The following is a 23670-nucleotide window of genomic DNA, read 5'->3' as shown; positions in this document are numbered from 1 at the left end:
ACAAAAGAATGAACGACTCCGACAAGAAGATTCCAGAGGTGAACTAATCTTTCTGTTTCTCATAATTTGTCCTTGGCTGCATTATCAGTTTTTCCTTATTGGGAATATAATCAAAGTTTGCATAAGTAGACGTGTTGGGGGGGATTTGGCTTTTGAAAATGTAACATTTTAATTCTGCTCAAATGAACGGAATGAACTAAATGACTTGAATAAAGATTCGTTCATTTTGCTGAACAAGACAAAGATTCAAGTCAGTAAAATGATCCGATCTTCCCATCACTAACAGAAAATTGATTGTTTTAATAAATTGTTGTAAATTTAATTGGATGCTGTGAACTACATGTTGTGCACCCACAAATCTCTTACAGTTATGCACTTCTGAATGCGGATTGAGGATTGCCCTGCGGCTCCAAGTGCTCCGGTTACATTGATGCGCATCATTCTGCGCCTGAGATGAGCATAAGAATTCTTGTACCCTATATTGGAGTCTCTCTTATTATATACATCCTGTTTATTTATTTTTGTAGTTATCAGTTTTCCTATTGTAGGGCTCCTAGTGTCCATATATCCCCAAGAAACATGTCCAATAACATGTTCAGTTGTGATATGATATGATCTTTTTTGGCTTAGTGCTGTTGCATAATAAGAACATTTTCAAATAATCGTAAAACAGGTTAAGCGTGATTTTTTAATTTTTTTTCAGATGGTAATCTTTCTGTCAAAAACACTATGTTATCCCTTGCGGTGACTATCAATTTAAGTGTAGACAGTGATCTTATGCCTGGTACAGCTGGATACAGCAGTTGAGTTGCGCCTACTAGAATCCAACAGTACAGAGACCCGGTGACCTTCAGTGATTAAATTGCTGTCGTGTGAGCACCATCAGAAATTACAGTGTGACACCTGTGTTGTAACCACAATGTTACAAAGTTTATTGTAATTTGACTGGCTTAAAAAAAGACAATCATAATAAACAATTTTTACAAATTTGTATTTCAGGCTTACTATTAAATCTCTGTGAATCCATCAACTGCACATGGCAGAGATAAATGCCACCTGTTATCTAAAGGATGGATGCTCACCTTTGAGAAAAGACCACATTTCAGAATGGATTTTCTTTTTGAGATGAAGCACAACCAATGCATTGTCACGATTCTCTTTCATTCGTTCGTTTTTTTTTAAATTTATTTTTTAAGCCAGGTAACTGAAGCAAGGAGAATCACAAATCTTCAAAGCTCATGGAAATTAAGGGTTTTTCCTAAAAAAGCCACTGTGTTTAAATGACCTAAGCTGTTCCCTGGGGGCAGCAGATATACAGTAGATGATGTTTCTGAGAGATGTTCTTTTTATTGCATACATACTGTAGTGGTGAGTTACATCACTGGTATCAAACTGTGAAAGGCCAGGGTCGATTTATCATTCATAATGAATCAATGATTCCAAATACATTAAGGGATGTCACCTTTGTCATTTAACTCTTAAAGAAATAAACATCACTTTTGCTGAATCACATTGCCAGGCTAGAGCCGCTAGGAGTCTATTAATTATCCTCTTAGATGATAGTGAATAATGTTTCGCTCTCTCTCTCTCTCTCTCTCTCTCTCTGTGTGTGTGTGTTAGACAACTTTCATTCTCTGTGCATCTGTCAGATTCTTTTATCCTTCATAAACAATCTGACAGTTTAAGCCACCTCAGGTATTTAAAGTGAGAATTCCACAAGAAAGTCATGAATATTCTAAAATGTACAAGCTGAGTTATTACAGTAGGTATCAGCAATTGATTTGTTCCAAAACAGGATGTAAATGATAGTGACAGTGCCAAACATGTATATAAATAAGAACTAGATTTTACATTTTCTAAAGATGAATAATTGTAATGTTCAGAAATGGTTTCTAATCAGGTTTCACATGACACATGGTCTATGGTAGTAGTTCTCAACTGGTCAAAAATGGGTCGCAGGTCTGTTCTGATAGGGTCAAAACAATGCTATATGCAAATAAAAAAATGTAACTAACAATGTTTGATTTTATGGAAATTTTTGTTTATTTTTATACAATAAACAATTTTGTCACTTTGATGGGTAGACCCTTGAGCACCAATGTAAAATCTGGGTCCAGCTGAGAACCATTGGTCTATAGGACCTTCAACCGGGGACATCTAAGTTTTACTAACAAGTTCACTGACCCACATTTCAAAAGACTTTTTCAAAAGATTTTTGCAGACATATTCTGCTAACTTCCTTTGCTTTGAGGCGGCATTAAAAAATCATAAATCTGACCAGCAATGCAACCACATTGACACTTTTCACCACCCTCATATAAATGTCACAGGAGCGATTCAAGCTGGAGAATTCCCCTCGCGGTCAAGCCTTGGTGTAAGAAATTGATTAAAAAAGAAGTAGCACAGGTGGATTTGTCTCCTTTGTGACAGACAAATTCACTGCTGGGAATTCTTGATTAACCCCTGTATTACACATTCACAGCTGCCCAACCAAGACAATGAACTTACCATGGGTTGAATTTCCTCCTGTAACTACAGTTTGGAAATTACTACACCCTGGAAAACACTCCGTAAGTGAGAAGATAAAAGTTCAAAGAGACCATCAAGATTTTATCTTGTTTTTGACGGTATCTGTGATTGGTTTGCACTGTAATAACCTGCCCTGTCAAAGTTTAAAAGCCTTCAATTTTAACAGCAGATCTCTATTAGACCATTAGCTAAGCCTCATAGGTAGAAGTTTGCTCCTTACACCAGTTTTGCATAATCCACTTTATGGACCTTTTTTATTCAATTTAAAAGTCTGAAATAAAACATGGTCATCTGAATTTGAGCGATAAAATATTCCCCTAAAATCCCCATTATAAAAGCCAGACTAAAGCCAGAAAAGAGCCTGCAGCGTATAGAAGCAGTGTTGGACTGAGGGGTGTTTGGACACAACTTTCATGTGGTGCTGTCAGTTTTTCAGATCCTTATGTATAATTAAACGTCTCCTTTCATGAGAGTTTAATCTCTAAAGGGGTATCTTCCATAAGTGATAAACACTAATAAATGCAACTACTCACTGCCACTATTCAGGAGAACTCTGCAGTAAATGGAAGATGCTAAATAGGTCTCTTTAGAGAATGGAATATATACAATTTCTATTTTTCTAACTTCTACATAATTAAACATTATTTTATGCAGAACGAACTATTACTTTTAGACAATCACTTTTTACACAATCGCTTTCATTTGTCTGAGGTGCGTTTGCAATGTTGTAGTAGGATAGTCAAGATGCACATTTCACATTTGATTTTGATTTGTTTCTTTTCTATTTTTGTTCACTAATTATTCATTACCTGTTATTATTTTATTTTTAATTACTGATAGAATAGAATATAAAATACCACAATAATAGTTAATAAATGATAAATGACTATCTGATATATAAGTCACATTGTATTGTGCATCAGTTGTAAGCATCGCAGTAATGACTGTACTAACTTGGTGTCATTTAGCGATTGTCCTGCAGGCGATTGCATGAGTCTGTCTCCTTATGATGCACTAGTGCACTTTACGATAACTCCAGAGCACTTGTAGATCTATGTCGATTTCAAGTACTTAAGTTACAATGTTTCTTGGAAATGGTCCATAATTCTAAGAATATCCGTACAATAATTTCTACAATCTACTAAGGCTTATGATAGTTTTGGGAAACACCGTACAGCTTGTCTTTTATAAAAACATTTACATAATTTTGTAGGCATGTGTTATTTGATCTGTAACGTAGTGTGGCAAATCAGGTTCTCAATGTGGAAAGGAGGAAGCAGGAGTGAGCAATCTACGCCAGACATTTAATAAACACTTTTCAGTGTATAACAAAACAAAAACTCACACTAATTTTCAGCCAGCTACGTATGAACGTAAAGACACACACACACACACACACACACAAAAACACACAGAGAGGCTTCGTGTATCTTATCCCTCTCCTGGCTGATTGTGATCATTCTCCCCCAGCTGTCCCTCATCACTCGGCTTGTATTGAACAAGAAACATTCCTTCAATCCCACATTCCTTTTGATCAAAATTTTTATGTAGGGTATTGGTTACAAATCCTTCATTGTGACTTGATTTGATGCCTACCTATATTTATTTTCAACATAAAAACCCAAAAGACAAAAGACCTGATTATATTCACATATTAGCACTTGGGAATTTACATTTGTAGACTATGTTGTTTTTGTTTTTTGCTTGCTTAAGCGATTCTGTTTCATCATCTTAATTTCACTTATTTTCCAGAGAACATGGATATGTGGATTTGTGAACTACATGACATTTAGCGTTTCAAAGAATGAGCACAAGACATAATTCCACCGTAGATGTGGCAGTAAATCTGCTAAATCTCTTGACATTAAATAGGCAAAGTTTGTAAAGAAGGACAGAAGCTGGCACTGAAACGAGCGCTGTGCATGAATGGGAAATATCTCTCAGTGGTAAACACAAGAGCTGTCTGTTTACTCCTCACATAGTTTTCAGCCTTAATATGCTACTGTGACAAATGAAGACTCGCACATTTCCCAGGAGCACAGATGGGTCATCTCACCGCACCATTAGCAGTTTAACAGAGACGCTTTCAATTATTCACATCCTTCTTGAGAGTGTCTTGAAATTCGTGGGCTATATTCGTATAGGACTTTCAAAAAACATTTCGATTTGGTCTGCTCGCAGAATCCATTGGAGACCAAAGTGAATTTAAGTATTCAGCAGCGTTGATGACAAATATTTCAAATGACAGCTGGAAGGGGTACGGCAATCAACAGCAATCTGAGTGCTATAAAGTTTGTGTGCTATTGTAATCAAGATTTGACTTGCATTGCATCCTGCTCTTTTAATTTTAGTCACGCTCCAATAATCACTGGCTCATGTATAAGCCACAAAGATGTAGAACAGAAGTAATGCCAAAGACAACTAGACCACAAACAAAATTTTGAGGATTGACTGAAGGCGGGGTTTTTGTGGTGCTTGCTCATCCAAAACTTGCAGCCACAATGCTAGGGTGTTGTTATTTGTTGTTATAGGGCATTGCTAAGTGGTTCCTAAGGTTTTCTGCCAGCATTGTCTCATGAAATGTACGTGGACATTGCAACATTTTTGCAAAACTGAAATTACATGCTTCATTACACGTTTGGCTGCAGTTTTCAAGTGAAATGTCCAGCAGGGGCGCCAAAACCGAGCGAAATGAGGTTGTAATCAGACAAGGTTTTTAAGGTGAATTTTAGATGGAGGTTTTAATAAATAAAACGTACCTCCCTACCATAAAACATTACCTTAAACCTAACCAATAGTGTCCAGAAAGATAAATGAGAGTTTAACAAATCAGACATTCTTACCCTTAACCAACACCTAACCGACAGTGTTTTAAAATGCAAATTAAAAAAAAAAAAAAGAAAAAAAAGAAAACACACATTAACTGAGACCACCATGTCATTTCATGTCACTTCTGTGCCACTTTCACTTTAGTGAGTCTTTAGCTGGACTCAAACCACAGCCGCAGAGCTCAAAGTCCAATTCTCTATCAGTTGAGCTACCATGTAAGCTAATGACATAGGAATACACGTGTATATGTAGGTGGGTCTGTAATACAAGTGTTAAAATGTTTAATTTTTTCAAATTATGCATTAAAGTAAAAGTGTTTTGATATCATAACATAGCGGTGGTAATAGAGTGAAAAGTAAATTTTTATACTGTTTTATACTAAGTCCACAGCACAAACGTGCAGAATGAGTTACACACCAAATGTAATACTTAAGTGTGTAACTTAATATGAGCAATCGTAATGTGCAAACACTCACATACACACTCACAAAGTTCACATTCTTTTCAGGCCTAAGGAACAAAATAAGCTCTTAAGAAATGTATTCCCTCTTGAACACCCTGCTTTCACTGCTCCATGCAGCTGAGAGATACAGAATGATTCTGTCAATGTGAGGGAATGAGTTTCCAGAGAATTATTTGAGAGAGTGTGTGTGTAACGAACTGTTTCTCCCTCTTGTGAGGAGGAACAGCTGAAGTAGAACAATCTTCAAAGAGGAAGTGCTGAGAGGTAGTTGTGGTGTGCCGCCCTTTTCCTTAGATGGGTCTTATCTCCATCAAATGGTCTAAATCAGTGTTTCACAACCTTTTTGTCTTACGTATTCCAATAGCCCCTTCTGTAAGGCTCAAGTACCCCTTCATTAACACCAAACCATAATGTGTTCCTATTAACCTATTAATTATATAATTTAGCATATTAAACATCGATATTATTAAAGCCACCAACATTATTAGTAAAAAAATAAAATACAAAAAATGAAACTGCAAGTGGAAAACTCACCAAGCATATATATTCTGCTACAAGGGTCAATCCACGAGATGGCTGATACCACTTATTTTCTTTTTGATCTGTTATTAATCAATGCCAATATTGCCAATACAGATACCTCTATTAAATTTAATTGGGTGGGGGGGGTGGGGGGATAAAATGGGTTGTTTTATAATTTTCAAAAGCCGTATTCTGATTTAACATTTATAGGCCTACATGGAAAATTATTAGATTTATATTTTATCGTTAACAACTGTAGAACATTATCAATGTTTTAACAACTTTTAATTAAAATAACCTTGTAACAAACGTCACTCAAACCCATTATGATAAATGCCACATTTATATATTTTTTTTATGAGGTGTGAATTAACTTCAGATTGGAAGTATCGATACTTAAGGATCGATCCACCCATCCCTATCATCCACAAAAAAATCATAGATTATACAAATTAAACATTATTTTGTTTTCTTAATTTAAAAAATAATAAAGATAAAATCTAAAAGTACCGCTGGAACCTACTTGGAACCTGGAAACGCTTTTCTAAATTAGTGAACTGCATAAAAATCAAGCATTCCCTACATTCATAACAGCATGGCAATGGAATGCTGATGACTTTTTTTTTTCATTTTTTTCTTGTTAACTTATTTATTTATATAGGTTTTAAAGGCTAGAATGTTTTCCCTTTAAGATTCTGTGGATGTTTCCGGAATTTAAATCCTGGGAGATGTCTGTGAGGGTCACAGGGAGGTCAGCTTTACTCTCTTTTAACAAGGGATGGAAAATAAGCTGCTTTGCAGGGAAAGGTGTTTATAAAGTGTTAGGCACTGCAAAGCAGGAGGGAAGTACACATGGAGGGAGGGAGTGCGGGATGAGATTGAAAGTGTAATTTAAACAAGTGCATGGTGTGAGGATGTATGAACACTGCTGATCTGATCTTTCAGACCAGCTTCAATAACTTTGCAGACAGCTACTAGATGTGCAGCAGGACACACTGTACTTTCTGTAACGGAGGTTTAGATCCCATGTTTGGTAACAAGTGCGACAAACGGTTTGAAATGAGGCTCTGTATAATGATCACTAGTGCTTAGATTGTTTCCCTGGCCAAGAATGGCATCATTTTGCAAAAGACCCTATAGTTTAGATTATGCAAACTTTTCAGATTTTATCATCAGAACATTAGACCCGAACCAATCATTTTAAAGATATGTGCTTTAAAAAGAAAGTTGACCCAAAAATGAAAATGCAGTCATCCTTTGCTCACCCTCATGTTGTTCCAAACCCATATGACGTTCTCTCTTTTGTGAAACACTAAAGGAGATGCTAGGCAGCATGTTAACCTCAGTCAGCATTCGCTTTCATTGCATGTTTTTTCCATACAATGAAAGTAAATCGTGACATTCTACCTTACATTTTAAACACCTATTAAAGAGTTCAAAGGTCACACAGATGAATGTTTCTCTTTTTTTATTGTTTTTTTTCCTCCAAGTGTTCAGTTCAAAATGTTTATATATATAAAAAACAGCAAGCACTTCAAGTTCAGACTCATTTTGTAGGCCTACATTAACACAAAAAGTAAATGTCACAATGTAAAAATATCACCAAATACACCTCTGAATTTATGTTGAGTTTGTGTTGAGAATGCTTGAGAAAAAACTTGCCCTTGGGTCACAAATATACCATGAATTTACTTGGATTCATTGTTTTATGCATTATTCTCTCCTGTCTATCTCATATTGACAGTTGTTCTTGGAGACCCTCGGCAGCTGAGGTTTTCTAGTTGGGTTTGGTCAGAAGCTGAGTGGAGAACTCGTACAGGTCTTTATTGATCTTCTTTAAGGTCCTCACCTCTTCCTCCAGCTCAGACACTCGCACCTTAGTGTTCTCCCCATCACCAAACACGCTCTGAATAGACCAGAGAGAAAGAGAAACAGAGAGAGTTATCTTAGCTACTTTTTTCCTAAGCTTTGGTCACTTTATTTGACAGATATAGTAGAGAATATCAGGAGGTTATAAGGTTGAAAGAGGGGGAATGGGATTGGGACATGCAGCAGGCCAGACTCAAAATTGTGTTGGCTGCATGAACACCACAACATCATGTGACTGTATCATGTGCACTTACCACAATGCCACAGCTGCAACATGAGCTTGTTATCATACCCGTTATCTTGGAGACTTTTGGATTTAAGTTGAGTCATTTAAAGTGCCAAGAATACAAGTAGCTAATTAAAGTTTGAACTGCACTTTGAAGGTGTACTGAGTGATTTTGAATATGACAAAATTATTAACTTGCGGTTTTGTAAGTCTTTTTACTTACTGAACCGCAAATAGAACAGGCTGATAAAAGTCATTAGTTCGGTAGGAAGCGCTGTATGTTTTGCATTGTAGATTCATTAGAGACAACTCAAAAGTTGTTCGGAAATCGGGCTACATTGGTTGCGCTGTGTGTTTAGCACTGTAGATTCAAATGAACAGGCTCATAAGGGTCATTCATCCGGGAATCGAACTACTGGTTGCGTTGTATGTTTTGCACTGCTGATTAAGAAGAGGTGTAGCAGTACCGCTGAGTGGTAGCAAGAAACATTGTCAGAGTATTTTACCACGCCATTGGTTTCGCATCAGCGGAAGAATGCATGTTCCAAGCACCGTTAACCAGAAAGTCAAGAAAATCATTCCGTTAAAACAAACAAACAAACAAACAAACATTTCTTCGTTCTTGGTTCCCAACCCAAGTGAAATGCCAATTAAATTATTTAGACTCATTCCTGTTTGTAAAAACAAACAAAAAGGCATTTAGTAGGGTTTAAAAGCAGAAATGTGCAGCTTGTTAAAGTTCTTATTGAATTCCTCTGTTAAAAATAAAAATAAAAAAAAATAAAAAGTGAAATTTGTGCTAAATTGTCCTTTTAGCTGTGAAACTACTACTGGAAGATGAACTTCTGGTTATATGCTACCAACGTAATTCCTGTGGGTGAATTTTCGCAATGTAAAAAGTCCCTTTCTGGTCTCTTTTTGCATACCATGTGAAAGTTATTGGGTTTACTATACTTGAATAGCAATAACAGGAGTTGGAAATGTGGTTTTAATTTTGTACAGACAATATAAGTAACTAATTTATTCATATTAATTTTCATGGTTTCACATAATGTCATGGCTAATTTCAAAACTGTCTTTAATTTTTATTCTGGTGCAATGCCTTGGCCTATACATTTTCACTGTAAGTGCATTACTATGAAATTGGTTTTATTTTTTCCCAAATTATGTGTTTTCCGTTTTATTTTTTTTGGAACTCCGTGTTTTATAGTTTAATTAAATTTTATAATAACAGAGACTGTCTAATCAAATTAATTAATAGAATTTTAATCAAACGAGAACATAATAAATACTTTTCAACATGCTATTGGATTATTTTTATCAAATGAAGGCTTCTATACAGATCATCACTGCACAATCCAAAACACAACATTGGAGTTATTTTAACTGTATTTTTTAATGTACTGATAGCAGTGATGAAACCCTTGCTTGTGAGATATTGCTTAAATATAATGTAATTATTATTGATACATAATAATAATAACTATAATTAATATAATTATTATTACTAATACTACTACCTTGAATATTACATTTTAATATACAGAAGTAGTATATTTTGTTCACATTTTTTTTTTTTTTCAATTTCACAGTTAAATGGAGCTTTTATTTTGGCAGAAAACCAGATGTTTTTAACGACAGCTTCTCACCTCAGGAAAAGCAGTTCACTATATGGCCTAATGTACTTCTTAAACCGCAAAAGGCTGTGATTTAATGATATAAAGTCTGCAAGTGTTGTACGCTTCACATTTAATAAGTGCTCTGCTTTTTGTCATTTATTATACACACAGAACGTGTGATGTTTATAATGTGGTTTTACCTGTGTATGAGCGGCCAGCTTCACACATTCATTTTGAAGCACACAGCACATGCAGACTGTGGGCTCTATTTTCGTGAGTGCGCAGCGCTACGCACAACAACCGTGCGCAACGTCTTATCCAATTTCTGTGAGAGCGCCAATTCTAATCGTTCTAAGACGTTTGAAACTCAACGTCTTAACTCAGCACAAACTCTGTTCCTGCATTTGTAATTTGGAGATTCCACCAGCAGGTGGTAATAAAGTTAATGAAAATATTGTGGAACATCAGATTATGTCCCTGATGATCAGAGTTGTAGCTGTCTTATATGAAACAAAAGATTATGAGATTTGTGTTATCTATAGGTCATGGTTTATTTTTCAGTTATTATTATGTTTAAATTTACAATTATATTTATGATTTTGAAGTCACTGCAAAACAGGCCAGTGGAAGAAGTTGGAGATTAAAATAACAGATTTTTTTTTTAAATATTTTTTTTTACCACTTCATTATTTTGGATTATATTTTCATTTCGTTTGAAGCGTTATTTCAATTTAGAAATATGTTTAATTTAATTTTTTCGTGTTTCAAAAAATGTATTTAATTTTACAAAATCAAATCGACTGACAGAAGTGAAGTACATGCCGATACAATCTCTGTTAATGCTAGCCATGATTTGTGTGTCAGTAGATAAAAATGATTAATAATGCTTACATTCTCTGTAATTTAACGGAGCGTACATCCAAATTCTGAGGGGAATCACATTTTCTATGCGTATAAAAAGAGCGTCACTGTCATAGAAATATGCCCAACAATCATCAAGGACACATTTGATGCACAAAAGAACGTAATTTTAAATTTTTCTAATTCATTGCATACAGTTAATTTACATTATCAAATACCTGAATGTGCTGTCATGGTTTATATATTGCTGGTGCTTGAGGGAATGCTCTATATAATAGGATGCAGACGGTGGAATAATAACTGGAGAAAACCTCAGAATTAAATTGCACTTAATTCAGCCCATTTGCGCATTGCGCGTGTGATTTCGCCATATCTACATGCGCCTAGACTTAGCGCATGCTTGCACGAAAATACCAAAATTTCATGGCCATGCCCACTGACTTTGCGCTCATGACTTATGGCATAGCGCTGCGCTTAACGCTAGTGCTCTTAAAATTGGGCCCTGTATATTTACTTAATTAAATCTCACCCTTTTGTGGTTTAATTATCACACTAGAACATATCACGATTTTAATTTGATTAATTGTGCCATTAATTTGATCCCAAACATGTCAAATTCTTTGACATTCCGTACTTTATAGTTAATTCTGTTTTTATGGCTGGATTTCACGATTCCGCCCATGTACACAATATGCTGTCGATAGCATTTAACTTGTATTGAACCACATAATTCCTTTAATCTAAAAGAGCTAAATCATGAGCATAATACTGCACAAGTTCTAGTGAGCCAGAAGATGAACCGCTGGAATGAGGAGGTGAGTTAATTTTATGTGTGGAAAAAAAAGCACCTGGGCCTGAAAATTCAAGTTCCATAATAGATTTTTGCTGAGGTCATCGAATCCCTCTTTAGAACATCCCTAATCTAGCAGAGAAAATATTGACATTCCCTTTGTACTGAATTCCCCCATGCAGGCAAATGCTGGGTGACAGCGATGCACATTTTCCCCAGATTAAGGCAGGGAGAAAGGGGAGGTGGGGGTAAAAACTTGTGCTCTCCAGTTATATATTTATTTACACATCTCCTGAATAACACAGCAGGCTCAGAGTTTGCCAGCAGGATCCAGCTCCCTTTTGAGTGAGTCAAACTAATCCACTTAATGGTCCTGCCAGAGCGGACTCGGTCTAAAAGCATCAGGAACTACAGTGAGGAAGAGGAAACAACCATTATGGTGACCTGAATGTATTCAGAGACAAATAACACTAACAAACCCCAAAACACCCCTCAGTCCCTCCAGATGGACAGGATTGTGGGGACCATCTGGCCTCACTGTACTCTGACATTTAAAAGAGAGTAAAATAATGTTTTTGGACAGAGGGAGTTATGAGGTACATGGCCTCTGAATTGGCAAGAATTGGATCTTGTACTTTGCTTGGAGAACATTAACTAGCTTAAAAGTCAAGCATTGCTGGTCTCCAGCATATGTTGTGTTTTGAATGCTAGTCCTCATCAAGACTTCCTTGGTAAACCAGTTTCATCAGAAAACCAAGCAAGTTTTGATGGTAAACAGCTTGGCTATGCTGGTCCACCAGCTTGAACAGCACTAACCAACATAAACCAACATAGAACAGCATGGAAAACAATACTGGTCTAAAATGGTTTCGCAGCAGGGTATATTTTTAATTCCCTAAACTACTAATGTTCAATAGATATAAAGCTCAGAATATGAAAAAGCTGACCATGAATGGACTGAAACAACTGTACACTAGAGTAGTGGATATTGTTGAACTGATTTACAACTTATCCATGCTGAACTGTTGTGGTGCAGTCATGACAGCTGCTCTGAGCTTCCTCTTGAACTTCCTCCACAGTTCAGAACTTTACCCGAAGACCTCAGATCTCGGCTCACGGCATTCACTGCTTTTTATTAATGTTGAGCTCCTAGAAAATAAACTCTTTTGACTTTATGTGTTAATCAGTTCAGCTTCAAGCCCAGTTGGACTGATCATGTTCTCCTCCACTAGTTTTCGAATACATCTCAACTACATTTTCCACATCTCAGGGTTTGCTCTAGAGAGAGTCATCACAGTCTTGTTAGAGAAAAATTTTGATTGGATAAGAATGGCCCAGTGGAGCTGGTCTATCAGCAGTATAAATCAGAAGAGACTCTGACAGAGTGTGCCTGGCTTATGACTTGTAAGAGGAAGTGAGTGAGATTGGTCTACATAAAAGATCGTAGTATCATACTGACCACATCTGATCACCACCCACATTACACATTGCTATTGTTATCTCCAAAAAATATCCCTTTTACCGGCTTAAAACCTCTATCACACACTTCAGTTGTTCTGATCGATTCATAGTTGTGCAATACTACTTTTTTCAAAATCTATTAGTAAGTCTGAACGGCTAGTCATTGTTGATGGCAAACTAGGCTGGTTTGAGGTCATGACATCCAGACACAGATCAAATGTGTTTCTAAGGGATACAGTAGAGTACAAAATCTTATTTAAACCTGGAAATAAACAGAAACTTTTAGGTAAAAAGAAAAAAAATGAATCAAAACAAAGAGCAAAACTTTAGATTCTTCACTACTTCTAGGCAAAGCAAATCTGGACATAGTTAATTTCCTTGCTTCCACTGAAACACAAGATGCTCTTTAAACAGTCTCAGATCATGCTGGGATAAGATAGATCAACAGGTTTTGCACAAACGTGTGAAGTCTAAGGCAGTTCGAGTGCATGCTGTCATTAAACCAAAAGGTGGACATGTACACAATAGCAAGAAATTCTGAATTTCATTTTAATTTATCACTCAAATGGTTGTGATGATAATACAATTTGTAATGAAATACAAAATGCATTTTCACAGGTGGACTCAGACTTTTGGAACCCAATGTATATGGACACTTAGTAAAGCCCTTCAATAAGGTAACATACAGCATATTCAATAGGCTAAATAACAGTAAAATTTCAGTGCACCAACTAGTCAGTAGCACTTTATTTTACAGTACTGTTCTAAATTTACATACTATATAATTACAACCCTAACCCTAACCCTAACTACAGTAATTACTAGGTACTAACCCTAAACCTAACCCCAACCCTAACCTTAACCCAGTGGTTCCCAAAGTGTGAGGCACACCTCCCAAGGGCACTGCAGGGAGGCACAGAGAGATGGTGGGAATGAAGGAGAAGTCCTTAAAAAAAACTAGCTATATAATTATAATTATAATTATAATTATTATTATTATTGTTGTTGTTATTAAGCGTAAACTTTTGAAGCATGATTCCAATCCAATTGAGTGTTAATTTTTTATTTACTTATTATTTTGGACTCAAGATAGTGCCGAGTATGGCGAGCTCCGACACAACATGGTAGTGTTTTGTTTGTTTTGTTCACAATTCTTATGTTTTTTGTCTTGGATGTTGTCTGCCTTATTGTCTACGACAGACAAACACTTTTGGACATTGGTTCAGCAATTTCACACCGTAAACCGGACTTCAAATTCCTCAATGCCGACCCGCTGTTTATAAACACAGAAGCGGAGCCCTTTGTCTGGGCAGTCCGGATGCGGAAACGCAGGAAGAAAAGGGGAAACAGAGCCAGCGTTCTCATCAAAGTAAGACGCCGCGCAAATCGACCCCCGCTACCCAGTATTCTACTGGCAAATGTTCAGTCTCTGGATAACAAGCTCTGCGACCTGAAAGCGCAGATCTCTTTCCAACGAGAGACGAGGGATGGCTGCATTATCTGCCTTATGGAAACTTGGATGTCTGTGGAGATTCCAGACTCAGCCATTGAACCCGTGGGGTTCTCCGTGCACTGAGCGGACAGAGCGAAGGACCTCTCAGGTAAAAGCAGAGGTGGTGGTGTATGTTTTATGATCAACAAATCCTGGTGTGATCAGAGGAACGTACATTCTATCAAGTTTTTCTGCTCTCCTGATCTGGAATTTCTCATGCTTCTGCGTCGACCATTCTGGCTACCGAGGGAATTCACAGTGGTCATTATCACTGCTGTGTACATCCTCCCACAGACCGGGCACTCAAGGAACTGTATGGGAGTATAAGTGAGCAGGAAACCGCGCACCCTGAGGCCACGTTCATTGTGACCGGGAACTTTAATAAAGCCAGTTTCAAATCAGTCGCACCAAAATACCACCAGCACATTAGTTTCAACACACGAGGGGACCGGGTTTTGGGCCATTGCTACTCTCCCTTCCGGGATGGTACAAATCCCTCCCCCGCCCACCATTTGGCAAATCGGACCACTCTTCCGTTCTGCTTCTGCCCGCTTACAGGCAGAAACTGAAACAGGAAGCAACCACCCTCAGAACGATCCAGTGCTGGTTGGACCAATCAAACTCTACGCTACAGGACTGTTTTGATCACACGGACTGGGAGATGTTCAGGTCCGCCTCTGATGATGACATCGAGCTTTACGCTGATAGCGTAATGTGTTTCATCAGAAAGTGCTGAGGACATAGTTCCGACCAGAACAACACGGATCTATCCGAACCAGAAGCCATGGATAAATAGCGATGTTTGCGTGGCACTTAATGTGCGGACCTCCGCATTCAATTCCGGGAATGCGGAGGAGCATAAACAAGCCAGTTATGCCCTCAGAAAAACTATCAGAACAGCAAAACGCCAGTACAGGAACAAGATTGAAGGACAGTTTAACACCACCAACTCTAGAAGCATGTGGCAGGGAATTAACATCATCACAGACTTTAAAGGGAATAAAAACTCTGCCATGAACACCGCTGCCTCTCTTCCGGATGAGCTAAATACTTTTTATGCTCGTTTTGAGGGAAATAACACCGCCCTCGCGGAGAGAGCTCTCGTGGCCGAAGCTACAGAGGTTAGTTCACTCTCCGTCTCTGTAGCCGATGTAACCCGATACTTCCGACAGGTGAATATCCGCAAAGCCGCGGGCCCAGATGGCATTCTGGGCCACGTCAACAGAGCGTGCACGAACCAGCTGGCTGGTGTTTTTACAGACATTTTCAACCTTTCCCTCTCTTTGTCTGTAGTCCCCACATGCTTTAAAACATCCACCATTGTGCCTGTTCCAAAGCAATCAAAAACAACTTGCTTAAATGACTGGCGTCCTGTTGCTCTGACCTCCATCATCAGCAAATGCTTTGAGAGACTAATCAGAGATTACATCTGCTCTGTGCTGCCTCTCTCTCTAGACCCATTGCAGTTTGCTTACCACAACAACCGCTCCACTGATGATGCCATTGCATCTACAATACACACTGCTCTCTCCCACCTGGAAAAAAAGAACACTTATGTGAGAATGTTGTTTGTAGACTACAGCTCAGCATTCAACACCATAGTGCCCTCCAAGCTAGATGAGAAACTCCGGGCTCTGGGCTTAAACAGCTCGCTGTGCAGCTGGATCCTGGACTTCCTGTCAAGCAGACGCCAGGTGGTTAGAATAGGCAGCAACAACTCCTCATCACTGACCCTCAACACTGGAGCCCCACAGGGCTGTGTTCTCAGCCCACTCTTGTATTCCTTGTACACACATGACTGTGTGGCAACACATAGCTCCAATGCCATCATTAAGTTTTCTGATGACACGACGGTGGTAGGTCTGATCACTGACAATGGTGAAACAGCCTACAGAGAGGAGGTGCACACTCTGACACACTGGTGTCAGGAGCACAACCTCTCCCTCAACGTCAGTAAGACAAAGGAGCTTGTTGTGGTCTTCAGAAGAAAAGACAGAGAACACAGTTCCATCACCATCAATGGAGCACCAGTGGAGAGAGTCAGCAGCTTCAAGTTCCTGGGTGTCCACATCACTGAGGAACTCACATGGTCCATCCACACCGAAGTTGTTGTGGAGAAGGCTCATCAGCGCCTCTTCTTCCTGAGACGGCTGAGGAAGTTTGGAATGAACCGCCACATCCTCACACAGTTCTACACCTGCACTGTAGAAAGCATCCTGACTGGCAGCATCTCCGCCTGGTACGGCAATAGCACAGCCCACAACCGCAAAGCACTGCAAAAGGTGGTGCGAACTGCCAGACACATCATCGGAGGTGAGCTTCCCTCCCTCCAGGACATATATACCGGGCGGTGTGTGAAAAAAGCTCGGAGGATCATCAGAGACTCCAGCCACCCGAGCCATGGGCTGTTCTCACTGCTACCATCAGGCAGGCGGTTTCGCAGCATCAGGACCCACACCAGTCGACTCCATGATAGCTTCTTCCCCCAAGCAATCAGACTTCTGAACTCTTGATCTCCCACAATCAAAATACATCAGCACTGCACTTTATTACTCTTACTCTTATATCTCACACCGGACTGTCATAAATTATATTATTATATTATATTCTCTCTTTACAACTTACTATCAACCGACAGCCTAAATGTCAATACAGTACAATACAACCTACTGTACATTCTATATATACTACTATATATACTTTTTTATTGAATGTGTATCTATATTGTGTGTATTGTATACTGTACAGTGTATGTTATTATTTGTATATTGTGTTGTGTGTAATTATGTGTATCTTAGACTTTAAATTGTGCTGTGTTAATTTGATGTTATTGTAAATTGGTATATGTCTCATCACTGTCATGACTGCTATGTTGATCGGAACTGCACCCAAGAATTTCACACACCATTGCACTTGTGTATATGGCTGTGTGACAATAAAAGTGATTTGATTTGATTTGAGTGTCAATTGTGCAACTGATTGATGTATTTCACCTGGACTGTTGAGTCTGTAGAGGACAGAGACTCTCAGTAAAGAGAAATGGCTGCCATGACAGTTGGTTTTCTTGTTGTATACTTTAAAGTATTAAATCCACTGTTAAATCCTCTGCTTTTGTGAGAACAGGGTTTTTTCTGCATTGAAATTTTTTCTGTGGCCGCCGAAGCAAAATTCATCTGCCGAAGCAAATTATATGATATTCAAATTCATCTTGCTTTTACCGTTTTATAAGCGCTAAATATGCTTTTCATCTGGAACGTGGATGATCGCGGGGTGCTTATAGACTGGTTTCGCGTGAGTGTTGTATGATCCACCGAGAATCCCCCCCTACTAATTTGCTCTCAGCGCCCCCTGGCATCCTGTTGAGAATCCCTGAAATAAATGGTTTATTTTTTAAGAAAGACTAACTACCAAACCAGTGTAATGAGGAGCCATCCATGGTCTTTCTTGTGATTATGGCATTACAAATGCAACTGTTAAACAATGAAAGAACTATGGTAAACAATGAAAGAACTATGGTAAACAAAAGGGCATGTACAATGTAGAATAAAAGTCTGGACCTTTATAAATTATCAACAAAATCATGTGTAGTATTTTGATACATTTCCTGTTCTGATGATGTTTAAGATTAGGAAACAAACTGGCCTGGTTTGGTATCAGATATTCCTATAATTAAGAGTCTGGTAAAAGGAAAACAATATCTGTTTTGAAGTAGGAAACAAACATTTCCTCTATAGAAGAACAGTTCCCAAATCAGTATATTGGTTTACTCATGAATATTATAACTAGCCCTTTAGAAATAAGGTGTTAAGTTAATTTGACTTCCCACAGCACCTTGAAGTACAAAAACTCTGTTGAATTTTCTGTTTCTAGATGCTCAGATGATCAAATAAATTTTTACTATTTTTAACTATGATATTAAATTAGATATTAATTATGAGTCATTAGTTACAATTATATTTGAACAAAACAACATCAACTTTAGTTTTATCTTTTCTATTCTTGTTTACAGAGAATAATTGTATTTTATTTAGAGTTTAAATTTTTTATTAGTAAAGGGAGGCTTGACTGAAAAAGTTTGGGAACCACTGCCTTAACCCATATTGAAGTACTTTCTTGGGTAAGTACACTGTAAGTTTTCTGAATGTGCACATACTGTAAAATTAAGCGCAACCAACTAGTCTTTAAAAAAAAAAAAAAAAAAAAGACCTACAGATCACGGTAATAACGAGAACAGATGTCAGCAGGTGAGTTGAAGGCTGACAGTGATTGTTATGAAATGTATTGTTGAAGGTAGTGAATTAGTTACAAAAGCAGGACTTAAAGGTCATTTAGAGAACTTTTCAGAGAGGGTTTTACCATGCAGACAGTCACAAAGATGAGAAGTTGTAAACTCTTAATTAATCCTCTGCACTGGCGCTATATATACAGTGGTGTGAAAAAGTGTTTGCCCCCTTCCTGATTTCTTATTTTTTTGCATGTTTGTCACACTTAAATGTTTCAGATCATCAAACAAGTTTAAATATTAGTCAAAGATAACACAAGTAAACACAAAATGCAGTTTTTAAATGAAGGTTGTTATTATTAAGGGAAAACAAAATCCAAACCTACTTGGCCCTGTGTGAAAAAGTGATTGCCCCCTAAACCTAATAACCGGTTGGGCCACCCTTAGCAGCAACAACTGCAATCAAGCGTTTGCAATAACTTGCAATGAGTCTTTTACAGCGCTGTGGAGGAATTTTGGCCCACTCATCTTTGCAGAATTGTTGTAATTCAGCCACATTGGAGGGTTTTCGAGCATGAACTGCCTTTTCAAGGTCATGCCACAGCATCTCAATAGGATTCAGGTCAGGACTTTGACTAGGCCACTCCAAAGTCTTCATTTTGTTTTTCTTCAGCCATTCAGAGGTGGATTTGCTGGTGTGTTCTGGATCATTGTCCTGCTGCAGAACCCAAGTTCGCTTCAGCTTGAGGTCACGAACAGATGGCCGGACATTTTCCTTCAGGATTTTTTGGTAGACAGCAGAATTCATGGTTCCATTTATCACAGCAAGTCTTCCAGGTCCTGAAGCAGCAAAACAGCCCCAGACCATCACACTACCACCACCATATTGTACTGTTGGTATGATGTTCTTTTTCTGAAATGCGGTGTTACTTTTACGCCAGATGTAATGGGACACACACCTTCCAAAAAGTTCAACTTTTGTCTCGTCAGTCCACAGAGTATTTCCCCAAAAGTCTTGGGGATCATCAAGTTGTTTTCTGGCAAAAATGAGACGAGCCTTAATGTTCTTTTTGCTCAGCAGTGGTTTTCGTCTTGGAACTCTGCCATGCAGGCCATTTTTGCCCAGTCTCTTTCTTATGGTGGAGTCATGAACACTGACCTTAACTGAGGCACGTGAGGCCTGCAGTTCTTTGGATGTTGTTGTGGGGTCTTTTGTGACCCCTTGGATGAGTCGTCGCTGCGCTCTTGGGGTAATTTTGGTCGGCCGGCCACTCCTGGGAAGGTTCACCACTGTTCCATGTTTTCGCCATTTGTGGATAATGGCTCTCACTGTGGTTCTCTGGAGTCCCAAAGCTTTAGAAATGGCTTTATAACCTTTTCCAGACTGATAGATCTCAATTACTTTCTTTCTCATTTGTTCCTGAATTTCTTTGGATCTCAGCATGATGTCTAGCTTTTGAAGATCTTTTGGTCTACTTCACTTTGTCAGGCAGGTCCTATTTAAGTGATTTCTTGATTGAGAACACTTGATTGAGAAACTGAACTCTGGTGTGATAAACCACAGATAAGTTATGTTTTAACAGGTGGGGCAAACACTTTTTCACACAGGGCCATGTAGGTTTGGATTTTGTTTTCCCTTAATAATAACAACCTTCATTTAAAAACTGCATTTTGTGTTTACTTGTGTTATCTTTGACTAATATTTAAACTTGTTTGATGATCTGAAACATTTAAGTGTGACAAACATGCAAAAACAAAAAAGAAATCAGGAAGGGGGCAAACACTTTTTCACACCACTGTATATATACAAATATATACATATATATATATATATATATATATATATATATATATATATATATATATATATATAGTTGAAGTCAGAAGTTTACATACACAGGTTGAAGTCATTAAAACTAATATTTTAACCACTCCACAGATTTCATATTAGCAAACTATAGTTTTGGCAAGTCATTTAGGACAACTAATTTGTGCATGACATGAGTAATTTTTCCACAAACTGTTTACAGATAGATTGTTTCACTTTTAATTGACTATATCACAATTCCAGTGGGTCGGAAGTTTACATACACTAAGCCTTTAGGCAATTAGCTTCTGATAGGCTAATTGGAATAAATTGGAGGTGTACCTGTGGATTTATTTTAAGGCCTACCTTCAAACACAGTGCCTCTTTGCTTGACATCATGAAGAAAATGAAAAGAAATCAGCCAAGACCTCAGAAACAAACATTTTGGACCTCCACAAGTCTGGTTCATCCTTGGGAGCAATTTCCAAACACCTTAAGGTACCACGTTCATCTGTACAAACAATAGTACGCAAGTATAAACACCATGGGACCATGCAGCCATCATACCGCTCAGGAAGGAGATGCATTCTTTCTCCTAGAGATTAACGTAGTTTGGTGCGAAAAGTGCAAATCAATCCCAGAACAACAGCAAAGGACCTTGTGAAGATGCTGGAGGAAACAGGTAGACAAGTATCTAAAACCACAGTAAACGAGTCCTATATCGATATAACCTGAAAGGCTGCTCAGCAAGGAAGAAGCCACTGCTCTAAAACCACCATAAAAAAGCCAGACTACAGTTTGCAAGTGCACATGGGAACAAAGATCTTACTTTTTGGAGAAATGTCCTCTGGTCTGATGAAGCAAAAACTGAACTTTTTGGCCATAATGACCATCGTTATGTTTGGAGGAAAAAGGGTGAGGCTTGCAAGCTGAAGAATATCATCCCAACCGTGAAGCATGGGGGTGGCAGCATCATGTTGTGGGGGTGCTTTGCTGCAGGAGGGACTGATGCACTTCTCAAAACAGATCGCATCATAAGGAAGGAAAATTATGTGGATATATTGAAGCAACATCTTAAGACATCAGCCACGATGTTCAAGCTCAGTCGCAAATGGGTCTTCCAAATGGACAATGACCCCAAGCATACCTCCAAAGTTGTGGCAAAATGGCTTAAGGAAAACAAAGTCAAGGTATTGGAGTGGCTACCACAAAGCCATGACCTCAATCTTATAGAAAATTTGTGGGCAGAACTGAAAAAGCGTGTGCGAGCAAGGAGGCCTACAAACCTGACTCAGTTACACCAGTTCTGTCTGGAGGAATTTGCCAAAATTCCAGCAACTTATTGTGAGAAGCTTGTGGAAGGCTACCCAAAACATTTGACCCAAGTTAAGCAATTTAAAGGCAATGCTACCAAATACTAACAAAATGTATGTAAACTTCTTACTCACTGGGAATGTGATGAAAGAAATAAAAGCAGAAATAAATCATTCTCTCTACTATTATCCTGACATTTCACATTCCTAAAATAAAGTAGTGATCCTAACTGACCCAAGAAAGGCAATGTTTTCTACGATTAAATGTCAGGACTTGTGAAAAACCGAATTTAAATGTATTGGGCTAAGCTGTATGTAAACTTCTGACTTCAACTGTATACACACAAATATATATATATATATATATATATATATATATATATATATATATATATATAAACGCAAACGCCTCCTGTCTATGTAAATCAAGTTCAATGTGGGTTGCGCTTAATTTATAAATATTTGGCCATGGCACAGGTAATTTATCAAATAAATATCAAATGATGAAGAATTACAACCTGGCATATATTAAGATGTGGGTGAAGTCAAGCACACTTTCTGCATGTTAAAATGCTGATTCAGGTGTCTAGATCACAGTAGTGGAGTGATGCTGTACAGTCCTGGCAGAGTGAGAGATAACAGTGGTCTGCTGCATCCTCTGCTATATGGCACCCAGAACAGGCCGGCAAAATAAGAATTGCATGCTCAAATTGTGTTCAGCACAGATTTTGTGGGCACACTTGTGTCATTGTCTGATTTTTATAATTTCTTTAGTGATTCTTACGCTAAACCAGTGCAGAAAGTGTGTGCAAATAAACAGTGCTTTTACCAAAAGCAATTAATTCTTAGTGAATTCACCCCTAAGCCTGTATTATAATAAATAACTTGCTGTAAATTAAATTAACATTTAGTTTAAACAATATTCACATAATTACAAAAGCAGCACTCTAAAAGTTCAGACTTACATTAATTGACTTAATTACGTTAACTGGCCAGGTGAGCGCGATTATATGCCAATTATCACCCAAATAATCTGTCTGATTTATATATTGTCTTCCACCAGTCCACACTACGTGAGATGAGTGCTCAATCTCAGGTCTCTACTCACTGATTAACAAAAGAATCAAAGCCAACAGGCTACAAACCGTCCTTGCCTTGCTAAAATTAATCTCACAGAAATGATGGAATCACTACAGCAAATAGTTCCCTACTTACCTTGTCAGTGACGGCACACATCAGCGAGTGGAGCTCATCTGCTTTCTCCAAATACGTCCCCTCCAGCTCCTGAGAGTTGCATAAAAAAGACCAAACACAACACTTTAAGCATCAGTAAAATAATAAAGTATTTATTTGCAACAATGATTGAATATGCCAATATGGTGTTTGTGTGTGCATTTCCCATGATACAAGTGTCCTCAAGAGGCTGTGCCAACCGTGAGAGGGTCATTTACAAACAAGGTCTAATCATGACTATCTTCTGCAGTCTGATCACTGCTGACAGCGGGTAAATGGCCAAGGGGGATGAGCAAGGGCTGACATTGTTCAAAGGGTCAAATGAGATTAAATCTGACAATGAAAATCCCAGCAAGATCAATCACTTTTTAACAGCCCTTCCCAGATCCTGCTATCTAACTCAACTGATTAACAGACCATCAGTGCCCATCTAC

The 23670-nt window shown here is 38.1% G+C and overlaps 1 protein-coding gene across 1 annotated transcript in view; it reads right to left on the bottom strand.

Annotated features, from left to right (window-relative positions):
- Positions 1–7796: 7796 nt before the first annotated feature.
- wdr18 (WD repeat domain 18) overlaps positions 7797–23670 on the bottom strand; it is a 105589-nt gene continuing 89715 nt past the window's right edge. Inside the window, exons 9-10 of the mRNA XM_051676272.1 lie at positions 23219–23287; positions 7797–8249 (exon numbers count right to left, since the gene is read on the bottom strand). Coding sequence (XP_051532232.1) covers positions 8121–8249; positions 23219–23287 — 198 coding nt within the window. The 3' untranslated portion in view covers positions 7797–8120. The remainder of the gene's footprint in view (positions 8250–23218; positions 23288–23670) is intronic.

Source organism: Myxocyprinus asiaticus, chromosome 37, assembly GCF_019703515.2.
Source record: "Myxocyprinus asiaticus isolate MX2 ecotype Aquarium Trade chromosome 37, UBuf_Myxa_2, whole genome shotgun sequence".
In the NCBI taxonomy this organism is placed as follows: domain Eukaryota; kingdom Metazoa; phylum Chordata; class Actinopteri; order Cypriniformes; family Catostomidae; genus Myxocyprinus; species Myxocyprinus asiaticus.
The sequence above is the reverse complement of the archived record's forward strand: the minus strand, read 5'-3'. Positions and strand labels throughout refer to the sequence as shown.